Source organism: Tachysurus vachellii, chromosome 19, assembly GCF_030014155.1.
Source record: "Tachysurus vachellii isolate PV-2020 chromosome 19, HZAU_Pvac_v1, whole genome shotgun sequence".
Lineage (NCBI taxonomy): Eukaryota > Metazoa > Chordata > Actinopteri > Siluriformes > Bagridae > Tachysurus > Tachysurus vachellii.
In genome coordinates this window covers 18,281,777-18,302,595 of record NC_083478.1, presented here as the reverse complement: position 1 = coordinate 18,302,595, position 20,819 = coordinate 18,281,777, and the positions used below count along the sequence as shown (strand labels likewise).

The window sequence follows — 20,819 nt, the reverse complement described above, 5'->3', positions numbered from 1 at the left end:
CAGCCATCGTGATATCCTCTTTGATCTTTGTCCAGAGATCATGTAATGCCCTTTCAATGCATCTATAAATAATCAGTGATCAGTCATCATGCACAAGAATGTAAAGGATTCAATGTGGCTTCCATCTGTTTTAGCCCTTTTGTTCAAAGCTCTAGTTAAGTACTGTCCCTGGATACTTTTAGCCTCTCTCTCTCTCTCTCTCTCTCTCTCTCTCTCTCTCTCTCTCTCACACACACACACACACACACACTCTCTCTCTCTCTCACTGCAGCTGATTCTCTTAGAATTTATTTTCCTGGATTGAACAATTGATTTAGGCATGCAGTGGCCCTATTATGCTGCTCTCCTATCTGAAACACCTAATTGATGCTGTGACATATCCGAATTAGGCCTCCTAGCAGACAATCTTCCCAAATACTGTGATTAAACAGAATGTCAGATAAAACCTCCCAGCTTGTTGTTGGTCAGCTGCTGGCTGTGAAGTTAGAGACTACACTGGGATTCTGCCTAGATGTATATAAAATACATAAACACACACTTCCTCTATCTTTTTTTGGGACTTGATAATTGCAATTTAAATTAACTTTGCACATCTAAATTCAGTGCAAAACAAGCGTACATGTAGATGTACCTATGTTTCCGATGCATCCAAACCTTCCATAAAGTGTTCACTCCTTTTAGTCACGCAAAGAGGCCACCAGGAGGCCAGCTCCTGCTTTGCATAAGGAACACTGCTGTGTAGTGATGGATGGTAGGGATACGATACAGCCGGGACGCGCACATTCTACCCTCTATTCTCTAGCAGGCATCAAACCAGAGATGTAATTAATGCTCGTCTTTTAACGCAAGCATTACATAAGCCTAAACTGTGAAGTACAAGATTTAATCAAGTGCTATTATTATTTACCAAAGCTTTGACGTAAATTAACTGCAAATTACCCATAAAAGTGAGAATCCTCATCATCTAAGTGAAAATTGGAATATCATATTTTGACCAGGCCGATTCAAATAACTGAGATCAATTAAGCTCGAATCAGAAAATGATTTATGGCAGAGTGTAAAAGAGAACTAAAGGTAATATTTCGAATGAGTAGATGTTTTTGCTATTCCTTGATTAGTTTTATAAAAATGACTCACGATGACACCTTAATTAAACACAATTAATCAAAATGAGCTATAGCCCACGCAAACCCCAGTGCAGCGCCCACTAGCGTGTCCCTCTGAACACATGTATGTGAGAGAGTATACTGAAAAAAAAAAAAAACGAATATAAATTTCTTCTTCTTCTTTTTTTTTTTTAATCTGGTAGTGTGTCACTTCACTTTTTGAAGAAGAGCTGGATTGGAATTGGGATTGGGAGGGGAAGAAAGGGGAGGGTGGGGAGGGGAGGGGGTACGCTGGCAGCGATGATGCCCAGCGGGTTCGCCACTTGGGCGGCTGCAGCAGCGGAGAGGGAATGAGAAGCCTTGTCTGGATGATTAATGTTAGTAGAGAGAGAGGTGGGGGGCGGGGGAGGGCACGCTTATGTAGATTGTTTTACAGAATACAAAAAGCTGTGCTGCTGGATTCTAAAAAACTTAAAAGTTCACTTCGTGCAAACACACGACCCTGTGTGCACCGAGTGATGTCACTCCATCATCAGGATCATTTTGAGGGTTGCTCCATATTTGCAATGTGCAGCACAACCACGACGTCTATGGATTTTTTTTTTATACATGCATTATTTCAGTTTATTCAAATGCAATAGTCACAAAAGAAACATTGAACACAGAATAAAAAACATTATTAAAATCTATAAGGGCAAAAACAAAACTAAACTAAACAAAAAAAAAAACAACTGAAAGAGCATTTTTTTTCCCAGTCTGACCTGAATTGCATGCTTGAGGGAATTCCTTTTCAGATTCTTCATCATGATTTTTCATAAAATATGTTTAATGGCCACTAATATCTATGCATTAACTGTGTAATTACTAAGTTATTTCAGCACATAGAATAGAAAATACAGGAATAAAATGCAGAATGTTACATTATACTGAGATGTGTGCTTTCTTCAGCAAACGTTTATTCAGCATGGATGGACCTGCTGATATATCACATTAAAATTTAAATCAACAAATGTTCTTGCTAATGTTTTGAGGATCCTTGTGCTTTTCCCCCAACACATCTGAGCTTAGTAGATACCTTCTCAGAAGTGAGCTCATGTCCATGTCTAATAAATCTCTTTACTTTTCACAGAACCTGCTACAACTTATCCACAGAGGAAACCCTCCCAGCTTTACTGCATACTGGCTGATAACGTAATGTAATTCTCCCCTGGCTTTTTGCCCATGAGAGTAAACTTGGCTCTCCAGCTCTTTTAAGTCAATGATCTGCCTGTAAGTCAGCTTCTGAGGGCAACAAATCCTGCCTCTTCTCAAAGTGATAGCAGCTGTGAAGCTGTGTGCCAGAGTTTGGAATGACAATCCAATCTCATGTGAAATCTGTACATATTCTTGCAACCATCAGTGATTTGATTGGATTCTGTATAAATAAAGTTAAAATAAATGTACCTGCTAAACCCACTTTACATTTTCATGATTTGCATGGTACATTTTCTTGTAATTATAAGACCAAAGGGTGCATTAATGTGGGAAAAGAACTAAGCAGATCTCAGAGTGAAGCAATGGCTGATTGTAGATAGAAACTGTCATATGTACGAGAGTCCTCGAGGTCCCAGGATACAGCCTTCATCTTGCTGTTGCAAACTGAAATGCCCTGAGGCCAAATTTGAAGTGTCATGTCTGAGAACAGGTTGAGGTGCATTTCTCAGGTCTAAAACATTGTCTTTAGTAGGTGTCACTGACTTTGTAAGCAGGAACCAGTCTCTGCAAATAGTGTCTCCATAACTACATTGAGTCCAGTTCATGATCGGCTGGTTGAAGCACTGGAGATTGTGTGAGGATGTAGCTGTAATGTCCATTGCACTACTACTACCATCTCCTAAAGATTGGACACTTAAAAAGGATGGCCAAACAATTGCTTTTCCCTTGTGGTCTTTCTTGTACTTCATGCGACGGTTTTGGAACCAGATTTTAATCTGTCGGTCAGTCAGCTTGAGCAGCGACGCCATCTCAAGGCGCCGTGGGCGGCACAAGTACGCACTGAAGTGGAACTCTTTCTCAAGCTCCAGCAGCTGGGAAGAGGTAAAAGCTGTGCGTATACGCTTCCTACTGGAGCTGCTGTCATTCCTTCTTTCTGTCTCTGGAGAGTCCAGTTCACCACTGTTATACGGTGATGCCCCTGAGAAAACACAGAGTAGCAAAGGTTGAAATTACATTCTATCCATGAATTACTGTTTAAACCCCCTTAAAAAAATTTTGATTCTCATTTAGTCTCTGAATTTAGTTCCTTAATATTCATGTGTAGTTAAAAACAAAAATGCAAAACATTTATCCATAATCAGTAAATGCTGTGTCATGGTCAGTTTCACAGTGAACCTATATCCCAGGACCAATGGGCAGCATGTGGATAAACACAGCCTAGTTTAATTGCCAGTCCATTATATGGCACCATTCACACACACATTCTTAACCGGTGTACTTTTGTGTAAGTACACTCTAGCATAACCCACATACCAGCGTGATTTTGGGTGTGAGAGTGAACTACAGAAGATAGAGGAATGTGAGACAGACAGGAGGAGAACAAGCAAAACTCCACACAGAGAGTAACCTGAGCTCAGGATTGAACTGGGGGCTCTGGAGATCCGCTACCTGCTGTGCCACTATTCCACCCTGTGCAATGCACAGTTTATGAATTTCTTAACCATGAGAATTAATTACATGCTGAAAATCATTTAGTGGAAAAGCCATGTTTTGATATATATTTAAATGTCTGTAGCTTGGTTTCCCATTAGTCTAAATTACCTTCATGCACTAACTCCACAATATTATAATGTCTAATCTAATCCTGTAACATGCAGGACTATTAATATTATAAATGTAATAACCTAGCTGATTCCAGGACCTGGGAAAACAATGAGCCAGGAAAGTCTTGTGTTTTTTTCCCCCTTTACCACTCTTTATTATTCGTCTTCAGGGGTAGAGCTTATTAAGTTAAGTTTTCTACTTTGGACTGGAGGAGAAGCGTTTTGTTCTGCTGCAACATCAAACAGCAAGCCGTGTCACATCTTTTCCCATATTAATCATACTGGAGACTTCTGGCACAGTCTTGCTCTAAACGCTGCACACTAATGACATCACCAGGCTCTTAGTCAACTTGTGTATATCCGAGAAGACCTGACCTGTGCATTTACTGTGTAGTGAAGAATTTGTGGTGATAATTCATGTTGAAACAGGCTGAACAGCCTGCAAACTTACTAGGCCTGTGTGCAATTCCCACTATGCAAGTTAGAGGTAGTAATTTCCATAAAATATTAATTCCCGTGAAAGTTCTTGCATTGTTTTTCCTGCTTAAAGTTAAGCAAATCCAATATAATCATTACTATAACATGCACATGGAAAAACTAATCTTAAAACAAGGAACAATACCACAAATCAAAATCTTCATGCATTTCAGAGAGGTTTAATAATTGTGTTTTTAATTATCCTAGGGAGTAAGAACACTTAAATATTCCATCGTTTCTTAAATACCTCCCTCATATACTCTACTTTATACATATATTCATTATTTTTCCTAGAAATAAATCTCAGCGTTTCTGAGTTTCAAGAAAAATAACTTAAAGTAGTTAGTGGAACTTATTCCCCTTGTTGGTTCCTTATGAATATAAACCCGTTGACTATAAAATGTAAATTACCACAGCTTTTGTTTTTTTATGCAATGATTTTATAGACCAAGTATTTTTTTTCTATGTTGACTACTTTACTTAAACTTTGCACAAGCCAAAATTCTAACTTAGTGTAATTTATTATTGATTGATGACTAAGTGTGATTAACAATTTAGTATGTAATTAGCTTAATTGCAGGATGTCAGTTAAGTAATGCCAGTGCTTAATTGGAATATCATACTGTCAAACCAAACCTGTTCTATTTTTATTAAAATGCTTCATACATTATTTACTTTTTACTCCTGAAAAACATCTATTCCTCAGCAAAAAAAAAAAAAAAGTTTTCAAACCTGATTGGCAGGCGCTGGTTCTATCAAGACTTGCATTGGCAGACTGTGTCTCTCTCATCCAAGGGTAGACGTTCTTGAAGACGAAGCCTTTAGTGCTTGCTCCATTAATTTTCACTGACACGTCATTGTCGTTATTTTGGTCCACCTGAATCATACAGTGAGGTCGAATCCCGCTAGTGATTCTGCTGCCACTAGCACACGTCGCGTGGGGTGTCTGAAAAAAACTACAGTCTTGCAAATCCCACGTGTGGCCTTCAGCTTGACCTGCTCCGAGCGCGTGAAGGTCGAGTGCAGAACTGTCCTCCTGCATAACACATGGATAACACTGTTGGTCCACAGAGCCGTGATACTGATGCTTAAAGGGTGTTTGGGCCACGTAACTATTATGATCAGAGTGGTATACTATCGCTTCCATTTTGGAACGCCTCTTGTCTAATTCTAATCATTAATCTCGAAACGACATATAAAAAGTAGTCTACACTCACTCGGCATTTAATTGCCTAGGCGATGCGGGTGAAGCCTGGAGTCACGTGATGGCCCAATAGCCAATAGCGCGGCGTCTTGAATGAACCCCGAGTTGCAAAGTGTCTGCGAGCAACTTCTTGCCGGAGGAAGACACCGTCTCCGTCTCCATAATGCTCTCTTGTTAGTATTATCAGCACTGATTAACCTGAAAATAATGACAAACAACGGGAAAATGTAAGACAATCCGGTGCTTAGAAAAGGTAGGGAGACAGAAGCAAAGGGAGAAAAGCAAAGTGCAAGAAGTGGATGGAGAATAATGGAGTGCGTAAATCCCTGGGAGCTTTTTTTTATTATTCATCCGTGGATTCGCATAATACTCCACAAACTCGTCGTGAAATTAATCTTGGTACACAATTAATTTGACAATTTTTGATACTGTTGGTAGGTATATTGAATATATGTATATATATATTACTAATACTTTTATATATCATTGCTAGTATATGTTTTAGAAAATCATATACATTTTTGTTCTATTTTTTTTTAAATAGACCTTCGATAATAAGATATTATAACAAATGCGTAAAAATGAACAATGCTGTGTTTTATTAAAGTCTGTTTTTATCAACCACTCCAACTTTTTTTTGGATCTTTATTGTCGTCGCTGTCATAAGGGATGCAGGCTAGCAAGCACAGTGTAACCAAATGAATGGTGTTCGGACAATAAATAATGCGTAATGTTAATTGTTAAAGAACGTTTTTTTTTAAGTTTATTGATTGCATTTGGTGTTTGAAGTCCACCGAGTGACCTGTTATAACACCTCTTAGCATTATTATTATTATTACCTGAAGTAAAACATGAATGGCGAAATTTGGGTGTGGTCGAACAAAGGCAATTTGACTATCACCATCACAACACAAAAGACTAAGCCATCAATTAATATTCTGTACTTTATCAGAATTTATAGTAACATGTTGAAAACTTTGTCTTCAGCTGCCACAACAATAAAGTTTTGCGACGACATTCAGATTCTTTAGTTTTCCTGGTTAGATGATTTTTTCCCAGGACGATTTCGTAAACAAAGTGTCTGTTTTTTTAGGAAATAACCATGCCCAGAACAAAGCGCGTGTGATGGTCCTGCCAAAGGACAAACCAGTATAGATATTTACAAGAACAATCAGATATTAACGGGACCTGTTGTACTCCGGATGGCGACTTTTCACACTAAAGTGTTTTAGATGATGGTAAAATAGCGTTTTAAAGAAAGTAAAAGCATATTAATTGACGAAGAATTATGCCCTCTGACGTCACCTAGCTCTCCGTTAACGGAGCATACCGGCCTCACTTAGACTAATTTTGGCTCTGTCGGTGTGCACATCTTCTATACGCATTCGCACGTGCGTTAAAGTTTACATTCATGAGAGTTAGCATTAATATTTATTAACATTTAAATATCAATTGTGATAACGGTCGGTTTATTAAAAGTGTAAAGTAACATAGTCTTCCTTCAGCCAAACTGAACGCTCCAGGCTCATCTCATCGTCTAATATCGTTGCCCATTCTGTTTCTCCATGCGCGCTTTAAAAGCTTTGCTGAAAGCTGCACATAGTTGCTTCTCTAACTTGTGATTAATGGAAGCTCTAATTCCCCCCTCCTCTGTGCCTTGTTTGTGGTGTTAACGCTGGCTCACGTGTGCTAGGACTCATTTATTCATTCATTCTAAAGCCTAGTACACTTAAATTATTACAAAAAAACATTTGTTCCTCTTATTGGGCATGCTTAGGGACACGAGTGTATTAAAAAAAACAATGTTAAACACTATAATCCTCAATGCATAAACTAGAGTAGCCAATTAAAAAAATGAGATCTATTTTAATAGAGATTAGTTATGCCTCATTTCATGACACTTCTTTCATGCAGTCTTGTGTTGGCTGTTGTGGTGGCTGTCGTAATTGCATTTATAAGATAAGTATCGTACAAAATATCTATATAGCCTACCTGACTCCTAATTTTACTACAAAGGTATTCTTACTCCATCTAAATAATACAAGCTTCACAATCAGCGCATTAAAGATCATTCATAAAGCCTTTATTAAGAAAAACATCAAAAAGGAAGTTGTCTATCCCTTTTTCAGTTGTAACTGTAAAATCGATCTTGTTTTAGGAGCGATTTGTTATTTAGAGTTCAGTGAATTGCTGTCACAAGGCTTGTCAAATAGAAGCATTCACTATGCATATTACAAGTCCGACTGCTGCCGAACTGCAGCGCCATTAACATGAAATATTACTGCGCTCAAGTGTGCAGTGAATGCGAGCGTAGGCCAGCTCGATCCATGACCGCAAATGAATTAATGGCTCAATGATATTCATTTCTACTTACAGACAGGCTTTGTGTTATTATTATTATTATTATTATTATTATTATTATTATTATTATTATTATTAAGTTACATTGTACACCTGCGGTACAAAACACACACACACACACACACACACACGCACACACACACACACACACACACACAGACACACATACATACATACATACATACATACATACATACATACATACATACATATATACATACATACATACATACTCACAGTCAGACAGACAGACAGACAGACAGAGAATAAAAAAGTTCACCACTAGGTATCAAATGCACATCTTTGTCTTGTTTTGTTCCAAATCAGGTTGTGGTGGGAATTTCCTAATTAAGGTAACTTTGTTCCCGTGCATCACGCCGCTTCAGTGATTCTGAAAAAGGATCTTTGATGTACTGGCTCAGTAAGACCATAACTCAGCGCCTGCGTCAGTGTACTACAATTCTCCGTGAACTCTGTATGAACTGCGGTGCCTGCAATAAATCATTTTTTTCTTTCTCTCGCAAAAGCGCGCCGGTCGCTCCGGGTGTCAACCCCTTTTATAAGTCCTCCTTAGCTTCTGCGCTCTTGTGGTTGCTGACACAACCAGCTGCATAAAACATCGATAAAACCTTGACGCTTTAGTCATTTCTTGCAAAGATAAAGCTCTGTGTAAAAGGCCTAAAATGAGAATATGGCAAAGGTTGGCAACGGTAACAAAATCAGAACGGAGGAGTAGAGTGTGAGCGAGTGGGTGGGATGGGGTTTTCTGCTGCCATGTCCTATTCTGGATATTGTATCCACAGCCGAGAGCCATTTTTACCGTAAAAATCAAAATATCGTTTAATTCTCTTTAATCTCTCAGAAACACTATATCTCTTGTTGCTGGCTGAGTAACTTGTGGATTCTTCAATAATATAAAATGGTTCTAAGAAAGAGAGAGACAGAGGGAGAGGGAGAGAGGGAGGGAGAGAGAGTGAGAGAGAGAGAGAGAGAGAGAGAGAGAGAGAGAGAGAGAGAGAGAGAGAGAGAGAAGTATGTAAATGAGCTGAGGATTCGGTCTATTATAACGGGATAAAATGACATGTGGCAGGATTTATGGCATCACTAACCTCTACTACTGTAAAACCCAGATTAATGTAGTTTGTATATGAAATTTATATTTTACAAAATAAAGATATTCAACAAATGGAACGTCCCACGAACATCTGACGATAAAGTTCTAAACTTACAGTCCATAGATCAACCCCCTTGACGCAGGTGTGTGTATATGTGTGGATTAGTGCGTGGGCTGGGTATATCTGTGTGCATGCTTTTATATCTTGGGACGGGACAAATGTCCCCACAAGCATAAGGAATAACTGAGCATTGTAACCTTGTGGGAATATTTGTCTGTTTATTTAATTATCTATTAATTGATTTGTTAATTGATTTCACGGTTAAATACTTAAAAGTGTGTGTGTGTGTTTGTGTGTGTGTGTGTTTCCCGAATTAACTTTAAATACTCCCAAACCCTAGGTTGTAATTTAAAGATCTATATTTTAATATAGCAAACAGTTATTTCTATTAAATATAAGAGCACATAGGAAACAAATGTGAATTATATTATATTATATTATATTATATTATATTATATTATATTATATTATATTATATTATATTATATTATATTATATTATATTATATTATATTAGATGTTATTTTGTGTCTTATGCTGAATCTTACATCGTCCTTAACGTGGTAATGGGCACAAAACTTCATATTATCTGATATTTTCCCGAGAGCCACTAGGCGAGTTACAAGGCTAATAGAAAGGTTTACGAAGTGAAATGAAAATGCAGCGACAACAGCTGTGTCAAATATACATAATTTATACATAATATACTTTATTAAGTAGCACATTAAGCGCTGTAATATATTGCCAGGGAGTGTAGGAATACTTAATTGAACGTTTTATGAATTGTAAGTTGTACCGAAGCGCCTGGACTGAATGAATTTCGTAAACAATTTCTTTAAATCTTTAGTTATTTTGTGGGTTTGCCAGTTACTCCGTATGTTGCAAATATGTTCATAGAGTCCACGTGTACTTGGGTTGCGCTTAACATGTTGGTCTAAGAATGCCACTCACATGTTGGGCTGCTGAAAGGATGACATTAATCACCTCGCACAGCGGCACGTCTCGTGACCTCCTCGTGACCGAGTGTGTTTAGACACATCATAGACACCCCTGCGGACTGGACAAAGGCCTCAATACCCACTCATTATTGTCTCCTTAATGTTAAACGCATAAAGTCTAAATAAAACTAGAGAAACTGAATGTAATTTTATTAAATTTGTGTTGAAACCGACTCCTTTATTTCATTTGACGTTGGTGTGTCCTATAGATTCAGTGGATTGTCTGTTTGTCAGAACAAAATATAGATTTTGTTTATGATTATAATAATTCTGAATACCTGTACACTACTTAGTGATTTAAGGCAAGGAGACGTAGATCTCCACTTACAGACATACTACATGATATCGATGAGTTCTGTAGTTGGAGCTTGTTTATAATGTATTTAATGACATTAACTATATCATTAACTATTACATATTAAACATGATTAATAATATTTAACATCATATAATTAAAAAATCGACTTCAAAGCAATAGCAAAAGCTGTATTTTCGTAGGAATTCAATTACAGAAAGAACTTAATTAATTTGTCTTTATATAATTTTTTATTGTACGCAACCATTGTTTTGTTGTATCTTATCACCCAAAATCAACGCGTTACCTACATTTTCCTAGGTATAAAAAGAATGTCTATATTCTGGAATTTTGCAGTATGTACTTTGTTCTTTATATACCAGGCTTTTGAAAAAACGTGAAATTTATTATATGTACTACATGTAAATAAAAAGAAAATACATATCTCCCCTATGAATTGACAATTTCCTCTATTAAACCAAGTACTGTACATATCAAGTTACCTATAGTGACTTAATTAAATGAGTCATACTTAAAGTTGCACATAAATTGCAAGCATACTTTAGGTGAAATAATTGTTTAAGCGGCAGTGACACTGTTGTCAATTCGATAGCGTTTTAAAAAAAGAAAAAGAAAGAAAGAAAAAGAAACAGTTATAACCAACACGCTATATGCCTGAAATTCAACAGTAACTTAATGTCCACATCTATTCCCTATTAGAAAACTCTAGGTTGGTACCTTGTCCATACGTTTATCCATACTCAAATATTTAAGATAAAAATAATAACTTTGAACAATTGAAGAACTAGACCTTTTGGCAAAACACACTATCTTTTGAGGTGTGAAATAGTTGACCTTTAATTATGATATTATAGCTGATATTTAAATATCAACAGATATACTTAAAAATTAATAAATGATGCCACTGCACATGCCATAGTTTTTTACTGCTTTTGGTTTTGTTATTCTCACATAGAAAGGATAAGGAACTACACACGGCACAACATTTTAAATTAAAAGCAAATAACCCTTTTGGAAATGACTTCCATCACAATGCTCTTTCATTAAAGGATATAGGTGGACTGTCAGAACGTAATATCGTCCTACTTCATTATTCTAAATATTATCTTCTTAGAGAGTACATAAGCTATCTGTGTGTCCAGGTTTTTTTTTCCAGACAAACAAAGAAAATTTAAACCTAACAGTAAATTAATCTAAGAAAAAGATTAATTTGACTTTAAAGTAACAGATCGCGTTGATCTTTTGAAGTAGTTTCAATGTAATCGTACTCTTAATGTAATGTAATCGATTTTGTGTTGTAAACTAAGTTGAACTAACAATACTGAAGTGTAGAGGAATACAATGTCACCGTCAAATCTGAACCCTGATCTCCTGGTTACAAAGGAATTTGAGGAATTTTATTTCAAACCTGGAATTTGATTTATTCGCTTTGTATTGTTTACACACTTGTTTTATACTTTGTAAGTTCAAAACTGACTGATTCATGACAACGGTGTGCAGGTTAATCTTCAATGTAAAACTGTGTGTAGAAAAAAGAATTGCAGGAGTCTCAACAGTTATGAAAGGAATAAAATTTTCATTATTCAATTAATAGTTCTGTCTGATTGATCCTCGATAGACAAGTGTCAAGACAAGTCAAGCTTTATGTTAGCAACTCTAAACTTGTCTGTAAAAGTAAAAAAGTATGAGTTCAGTTTTTTGTTCAAGTGGTTTATACACATATATATATTTCATTCTTGACAACGACAACAACATTAATTAATTACTATTACTATTACTATTACTATTAATATTTTGTGTTATCCTCGGAGCAACCTACATTTGCTGTAACTGCTTTGCTCTGCATTTCCTCTGGTCGTCTTTACAGAATGGTTGTTAGTCTCAGCAGTCGAGGTCATGGCAAGTGTAAGGGTTAAGGGGCAAGACCTCCGAACAAAGATTATGGAGATTGTGTTAGCCAGTGCCCATGGTTGATGTGCAAACACTGCTCCCGTTCTCCTTAAACTACTCAAACATACATATAAAAACAACACCAAAAAATCAACCTTAAAGAGAATTTCAGACCAAGACAAGGTATCTCTATATTTGGGGAAAATGGACTGAGAATTTATGGTTTATTTTAGATGCGCTGTTCGACGTGAGAAAGGCTCCGGCTCTGGAAAATAGCACGCTGACCTCCGCTTCAACTTTATGCTTTCTTTGTGTAGCTGCCATGGCTTCGCTTACATAGACCACCTCGTAACAATACGAAGCACTGGGATCTTTCAACACTAAATTGGGCTTAAGAAGACATATACATCGTGAACGGATGCAGGATGAAGAATTTTCGTTTTAATACATTTTAATAAATATGCACCTAGAAAGAAAGTGTGGATTACTATAGCATGGTTTAAAGTATCTTGTCAAATTATTAAATAGTAATAAAGTTAGGCGTTGTTCCGTTTTTCTTTCTTTCTTTCGTTCTTTTTATGTTTTATTAAGATTTTTTATTATTTTTTTTTTTTATTTGATTGTAACCTGTCCGGGCGCATATTAGTGTATATGTGCTATATTACTACGTGATTACACACATTTGTTACACGTTGTCTCACTAACTATCTAATTTATATATTCCCGTAAAGCTGCTTAAGGCCAATAAAAGCGCGACACAAATTAATTTAGTTGAAATTGAGACAGTGTGTCTCTTTATTCAGTAACTTGTCTGGTTTGAGTAATCTGCAAGTAATATATTTCCTAAAGAACGAATGAATGTATACACACACACACACAAAACACACACACACACACACACACACACACACACACACACATATACGTAGGGTTAAGGGGCAATTGTGCCTACAGCTGGGATTGCGTGATTTTTTTTCTAGATTGCATTTAAATATGTAAGCTGTTTTTATAAGATTTACATTTCTCATTTAGATTTCCACAATTTCACATACTTTTATGTGGTCCTTCATCCAAAACTCTAAGGCAGGTTTTTTTTTTTCAGTTTCTTAAAGTGGAAAAAAGTTTTGCCAAAATGTCTTAACAGTTTACCATCTAGGATGTAATCTGAGCGCGGCATACATCAACCTGGTTGTGAAGACAGCCTGTTTCTAATTGTAAATATGATTTGTACTTTTATGTGAAATGTATTTCATTCATTCATCCATCCATCATCAGTAACTGATTTATCCTCGTCAGGGTCACAGTGAATCCGGAGCCCAAGTACACTGGGCCTGAAACAGGAATATACCCTGGATGGCAATACACAATCCAGTTGGAAGAACCCAGAGAACCAAGAAAAAAATGTTCACACAGACACTAATATGAACCGAGCTAAGGAGGGAACAGAGAACCCTGGAGCTGTCAGGTACACAGTAGGTCACACATGCATGCATTTATAGACAAAATTTAGGCACCAATTAATGTTAATAGTCAATAACCTATTAGCTTATAAGAGATGGTTATAAGAGTTGGCAAAGAAATTGTCATAAATTAATTTGTTAATTTTAATCAAAATAAACGAAATTACCTAAGATTTTTAAAACAAATTATTATTATTTTATTATTATTTCTATCTATCTATCAATCTATCAATCTATCTATCTATCTGTATTGTATACAATGAAAATTAACTTTCCGTTAGGTTAGTTTAAAATTTACTCACAAGTCAACGCAGAAATTACGACTTTTATACGTCCCCTATACCAATCCTATGCGGACGAGCTTGAGTTTATTGCTTCTTTGGTAAGCAAGACCAACTCATTCAAATGTGCCTTCCCTGCTGGTACTTCAATATAGCTAACTTGCTAATCCTGAGGAAGCATATGAGGGCGCACACAGAGGGTAGAAAGAGAGAGAGTTAGGTCATAGGGTGGGAAAGGTTGGCCAGCTTGGTTGAAACGAAACTAATTGGACAGAAAATGTGTCCCTAACGTGAACTCGACTCCTAAGAGTTGTCCCAAACTTCAATAAAGTAGCCTTTCACCCTCCCGCCATGGAGGCGACAGCCTCTCGAAAGAGCTTGTCGGGATACTGCGAGCAGGGCACATTCATTTCTCTCCGCTGTCCACGCACATAATGGCCACTGAATACGTTACAGGGCCTACGCTTTTTAGTGCTTTTACAAAGTCGCGGCCATGTCAGTACAGGTTAACCAAAATCAGGACTTTTCCTGCTAATTTTGCATTCAAGCTCATGCACAGAATCATATTTTAATTTTAACGGCATTTCTGGTAGGCCTACCTATGTGCAGCCACACTGCATCACAAATGACTATTGGTGTAGCAGATGATCGATGGTCTAGAATACCTCTCTCCTTTGTGCTTCACAGCCCCCCACCTAGCAAGCCGTTGTATAATCTTCATTCAAGTGAGAGCGATTTACTATTAATCAACCCCGTTTCTTATTTCTGTGGATCTTTTCTGTCAGATTTGTCACTGAAGGGGCCAGCGTATGGTGTTTTTAACGTTTTACTCCCCAACGGCTCAGGTGCAACTGTGCATTATTATTATTATGTTTTTAAAGCAGAGGCAAAAACCCTCATCGCCCTTTGAATGTTTCTACATTTTTTGTAAAACACATGGGAACTCCATAGGCCTTTCACTCTGTGTGTGTGTGTGTGTGTGTGTGTGTGTGTTTGTTTGTGTTTCCCCTCCGACCAGCCCTTAGGCTCTGAGCAGGTGATGACGTTGCCTCGGACGGTACCAAGTGCCACTTAAATAAACGATTAAGGGCTAGAGAAGTAATAATAATACTTCCGAGCAACCTAAGAGAATACTGAATTCTTCAAGCGTGCATAATTGTTTGTTGACATTGTAGTGTAAACAGAAACAGAACAACAGTAACAAAGCATTGTTCTAAGGCGCCTTAGCGCGATTTTTCTCATACCTGTAAAATAAAGAGTATTGTTGCAGGAGACTCCGTGTTTTGAGCACACTTATGCCTAAACTTACACAAGTTGTAATTGTGGTTGCAGTGTGCCACAGTTCATAACATCACATTGTTTTCATAAAATTATTTAAAAATAACTCTCGACGCATCCTTAACCGACACCACAGATTCTAATTAAAATCTAAAGATTAAATTATTTTGTGGGTAACGAGATCAAGTAGATTTAATATCCCATTTGCTCAAGTTTAGTTTCTAGTCATATAATTTCCAGCCTTAATTATCATTGATATTATTGTTTAAAAAAAAAATTCACGTTCATTTATTACCTTATTTATCTTTGAGCAAAGGGAACACGCAAATAGTAATAGAGTAATCCATTCCTTTGTCTGCTTCAATAGTAAAGTGAAGTAATATCAGTGCCTCACTGAAAGACTGGGGCTGCAGTTCATTTCCTGACTAGAGCCACTGATTATCAGAGGCATGTGCAGCTAAGCTCCAACCAGTAATAAGCAGGAAAGTGAAGAGCTCCATTTAAAAATCCCCAATTATATGCCAAGCTAATCGAATGCATGTAAGCGTGATTCATTTTGGCCGCTCACACAACCCATTGTACAATGGGGAACGGGGGACCATTTACAATGTAAGAAATTGTTTATTTTTCATGCATTGCATGCTATGCTAGCAGGCAGTTAACGTCCTCGTCTATTGGAAAATCAAGATATTTTTATAATGTATTCATACATAAATGTTACATAATTGTATAGGCTTACCTAATAATATAATTAATTTCTTAAACCTCAGTTGATCGCATTAAAATATTAATGTTAATTATATATTTTAATTAAACCATTTGATCCAATGCCCCTTTAAATATAGGCGCGAAAACCAAGCCTACAATAGGCTACACATTAATAAAATTCACCCACCAAATCTATGTAAAACTAACAGACACTTACTTTTATTGACCAATATTATCACAAATACACTAAAGTCGATTTATTGCATCTCACAATAATCTGGTTTAATAGCCTAAACACAACGCCATCACAACAAAAGTAAAAGATAATTTAAGATTTTAACCTTTTCATACGACACTTAAGTCACAGCATGTTGTTCTCAGATCAACAAAGATGTTCAAGGTCAGTTTTATATCGGAATTGTCGATATTATTTTTTCATGTACAGTATAAAAGCAACTTCCTTCAGTCTCATGTGTGAAATAAATAGAACATTTGTGCACTTCACCTTGGCAGCTGGGCATAGAGAGGCCCTCAATAACATGAATATAGTGTCCATAAACTGCCTTATCCCAAAACCCTTTTATCTGGAGATAAAAACATCCTGTGTCAGTAGATAAATTAAACCCTGTTTCGCGTAAAAGTAATAGGTATTTGCAATAATCCATGCTATATAACATGCACTTTATATAACTGTGGACTTAAAGCAAACCCTTCGGGCGCACAAAATACCTACCAAAAATAAAATAAAATAAAATATAATAAAGTGAAAAAAAGAAAAGCAAAAAATATATATCCTGTTATATAAATAAATCAGTCATTTGAGCTGTTCCCTTCCTTCTCTCCGAGAAATTGTTCTCTCATAACCTCGTAATATCCTCTCGCTCGGATCCGGAGAGCTCCTCGTTGGCTGCCATGGCGTTACTGGTCGAGGCGGCCGTTACAACGCCTGCCGACGAGCCTGTGTTGGAGCCGGAGGACATGCCGGAGGAAGAGGATCTGACTTTGGTGTTTGGTAGCCTGTGATCTTTTTTCCACTTCATCCGCCGGTTCTGAAACCAAATTTTGATCTGCCTCTCGGAGAGAACCAGGGAATGAGCGATCTCGATACGTCTTCGTCGCGTTAAGTAGCGATTATAGTGGAATTCCTTCTCCAGTTCTAACACTTGCTGACGGGTGTAAGCAGTTCTAGACCGCTTGGGCTCCCCTCCATTGTAATTAGAGTTCACTGGAAAGAGGAAAAGCAGAGGGGAATGGAAGAAAGAAAGAAAAGAAAAGGCAGCGAGGGAAGGAGTAGGTAAACAAGCGTGTTTGGAAAGAAATTGTGACGGTAGAGCAGGATTGGTGGGGGAGATATATATCTAAAAACTTAAGCAGCTGTTAGTAATGAGGCTAACATTCGCACTAAATTCTGTCTGAATTATTAATGCAACACAATAAACCTTAGTTTTTCCCCTCTCTCTACAGTCCCAACTCTCCCTCCCTCTCGCACGCATACACAGCGCGAGGAGCCACATGGCGATACGACTGCCTAGAGTATACCTCGGCTATAAAATTTATGGCGGGTGTAATTACCAATGCCGAGTCGTAAATCCGCCTCAATTGTGCCATTTCAAAGGCTTCTATCCTATCATGGCAGGGGCCGGTCAGGCGAATGAGAGTAAAAAAGAGGAGTGAGGCAGACGAAGAGAGAGAGAGTGTGTGTAAGAGTTAGGAAGAAGGGGAAAGCTTTGGGCGCTACACAAGTTACATACCGGTGCTGACGTGAATTTTCTTCATCCATGGGTAAACAACTGGCTGCTTGGCTGAGGCTGTGCTGTTAGGATGTTCCGGAGTGGCTTGATTGCAGGCTGAGGAGGCTGCTGGTGGAGTGGCCGGGGACATGGGCAACTGGGGGAGATCACATGAGACAGGCTGCCCTTTCCCGAGCAGGTGGCCCGAATGAGGTAGTCCATGTCCTCTCTGGGCATCGGGCTCAGGGATGCTGGCGCAGTTGTACTGGCGCTCCTGGTAGTTTGCCCGCGGAGGGTACAACTCTTGGTGGTGATGCTGGTAGCTGGCGTCCCTGGCGCGGCCGTAATATTCGGGACTGTGCTCTGGGATGTAGTTATTTTGCGAATATTCCTCGCAAGGAGGAAATTTCGGATCGATGTAGTTAGAGTCCATCAAATACGAGCTCATGATCATTAATTTCTGGAGTGGGAAATAATTTTTCTAGCTTTGGCGTTTTTCTGCTCCATAAAGCCCTCCTACTAGCGAGCAACCCTGTAAAGTTACTTTGACCACGTGACGTGTCGGCCCAATGGTAGCGGGAGAAGCAGTCCCCGGATAAGGAACCAAAGCTTTTCGCAGACATACCTTTAATTTTCCGCCATTGTGTAGGATATCTCTCTCTCTCTCTCTCTCTCTCTCTCTCTCTCTCTCTCTCTCTCTCTCTCTCTCTCTCTCTCTCTCGCTTCCTCTCGTGCATTTGCGTGCGCGCGAGGGCCGTTCATTTTGCCACACGTGTACCATCAGTTGTCATTTGGTTGCCAACGGTTCCAAAACAAATAGTTTTTGTTGTGTTATTAAAATAGTTACATATGACTTGCTTTGAGTGAACTGAAACTTACATTTGGAGGAGTGTTTTTGAAATCATACACCTGCTGCATCTTTTATTTTTAAAGGGTAGGATAACTTACTGGCAGCAGTTACACCAATAAATGAAGGGATTATTATTATTATTATTATTATTATTATTATTATTATTATTATTATTATTATTATTATTATTATTTTGTTGTTGTTGTTAGGCCTTAAATAAATGTCATTTGTTTGTAGTACATCATCATTATAGGTATAGAAGTGACATTGTAGTGGTGGGGTTCATAGATTGACCACAAAAAATATGAATGTTTTTGGTATGGGAAACTAGACTTTAAAAACTCAAATCGTTTTTTAGAACACTGAAAATACAGCCCACATGTTCAGGCTGCACGTTTAGTTTTTTTTAAGTGATATGATTCAACACTATCTTCATTCATCCTATTCTCTTCTTTGCTTTGCAAGAGTGAATGTAAACACACCACTGTAGTAAGCGTTCATTAATTATGAATGGTGTCTGCACCGTTTTGAAAGAGAACACTAACACTCGTGGCTTTCAAGTCGCCCATGTATTCCTGTAGAGACGTATTTGTGGATTTTATTTTTAGACACAAATTCGGTTCTACAGGGTACATATAGACAACTACTGAGATACGTCTTCCGTTATGGCTGCAAAAGGTCACATAAAGAAAATACCGAAATACAGGCTTGATCAGGCTAACATTCAGCATCCCCACTCCTTTGCCCTTTTCATACAGTGTCATCTTTCTCAAAAGAAAAAAAAGGCTGTTACTAAGGATTTTATGAAAAAGGTGTATTGAAAAACAAACTAGCGTTTCTTTGCAACAAACGCACAAATTTGCCTTTGTTAACACGACTAAATCTGTTTAGCCTAATTCACTCTCATTGGCCTGTTTTTCATCACATGGACGTGAAATCACACAAGTATTCTGAAAACTGGACTTTCGAAATCAAAATCATGACCTATTATGACTCAGCCTTGTGTGAATGTAGCTGAAAATTCCTGTTTTCAAATAATGATGCTATTCGAAACACTTTTACGTTAACTTACGAATTACTGTCTAAGCACACGATTATAAGTAAAGGTTTTTGAATGATATCTCTATTGTAACGTTTTTTTAGGGGCGTAATCCAAGTGGATGGTCTGAGGGGGCGGGGCTGAAGGAAAAGTTTTACGGCCTGAGGACTGTAAAAATTCTGCACAAAAATAGTGAATTGTTATAAAATACCATATTACTGAATGAATTGTTGATATTATTGCATGAATATAGAATTATTGTGTTTAGGTTTTGTTTACAATTGAATTTACAGATTTAATTTACTGTGTAATAAAATTATGATTTCTGTGTTGCATAAGTGAACACTAAAATAACCCCAGTTAAACCGTGAAAACAAATTAGCTGAATAGGAAAGCGTCCGTGAATGTCAACATTGGTTAAAATGTTTTATACTCGCTTTATGCACACAAGTACAGGCACACATAGGTGCATGAAACAAAAAGCCAAAGAAAGAGGGGGGGGGATCTCTATCCAGAGTCATTTTCTATCAAACTGCAAATTCCTAGGTGCACCCCACATGAATATTCAGGCAGAAACACGCCGTGCACAAAGCACGCGCATGACAGCACTGGTGAAAAATAAGTTTCTGTTGTTCCCCGGGGTTTTATTGTGCGCGTTATTACCATATGACCGCTCGGTAACCTGCACGTCCATGCCTTGCATTTTCCCCTCCAGTTTATAAACAGGTTTAGAGGCAGATAACATATCACCTTCTATGTGTACACCTTCTTCTATAGGTCATGGCCTAGTTGAAGCTGCATCAAATAATTCACGCCTAATCATGTCAAATAACAAAGTTCAGCTTTGTTAAGGGCAAACAGATTTCAAAACGCTATAGGCACATAAAATTGCACTACTAAGACACAAATTCTAGCATCATCTGCTTTATCTTTGTTTAGATAGGCTAACCACTCGAATCTACGGTAGGTGTTTTTTTCACAGTCCATCCCCTCCAGGCTGAAAACGCCCTCATCCACCCACTTGAGCCAGCTCCTGTGCTGCGGACGCATTTTAATATTAGTTAGACAGCCTGACCCGCGATTCACCTCACGCGTTTGACTCGTTCCAATAGTTCACTGCCAAGCTGTTATTGATGAGAGAACAGCGAT

General features: G+C 37.8%; 2 protein-coding genes across 2 annotated transcripts in view; both read right to left on the bottom strand.

Moving 5' to 3' along the window:
• Nucleotides 1-1,481: 1,481 nt before the first annotated feature.
• LOC132862365 (homeobox protein Hox-C3a-like) overlaps nucleotides 1,482-20,819 on the bottom strand; it is a 36,468-nt gene continuing 17,130 nt past the window's right edge. Inside the window, exons 2-3 of the mRNA XM_060894352.1 lie at nucleotides 5,114-5,417; nucleotides 1,482-3,279 (exon numbers count right to left, since the gene is read on the bottom strand). Of these exons, the coding sequence (XP_060750335.1) occupies nucleotides 2,687-3,279; nucleotides 5,114-5,417 (897 nt within the window). The 3' untranslated portion in view covers nucleotides 1,482-2,686. The remainder of the gene's footprint in view (nucleotides 3,280-5,113; nucleotides 5,418-20,819) is intronic.
• On the bottom strand, nucleotides 16,249-19,148 carry hoxc4a (homeobox C4a). The gene is made up of 2 exons (XM_060894355.1): nucleotides 17,803-19,148; nucleotides 16,249-17,276 (listed from the first exon to the last, which is right to left on the bottom strand). The coding sequence occupies exons 1-2, from the start codon at nucleotides 18,233-18,235 to the stop codon at nucleotides 16,909-16,911; spliced, it is 801 nt and encodes a 266-aa protein (XP_060750338.1). The 5' UTR covers nucleotides 18,236-19,148; the 3' UTR covers nucleotides 16,249-16,908.

Excerpts from the sequence above, each read along its gene's own strand:
- hoxc4a (XM_060894355.1), bottom strand. The coding sequence starts at position 18,235 with ATGATCATGAGCTCGTATTTGATGGACTCTAACTACATCGATCCGAAA. Across the intron at positions 17,277-17,802 it reads GAAAATTCACGTCAGCACCG|TGAACTCTAATTACAATGGA; the intron begins GTATGTAACTTG and ends TCCTCTTTCCAG.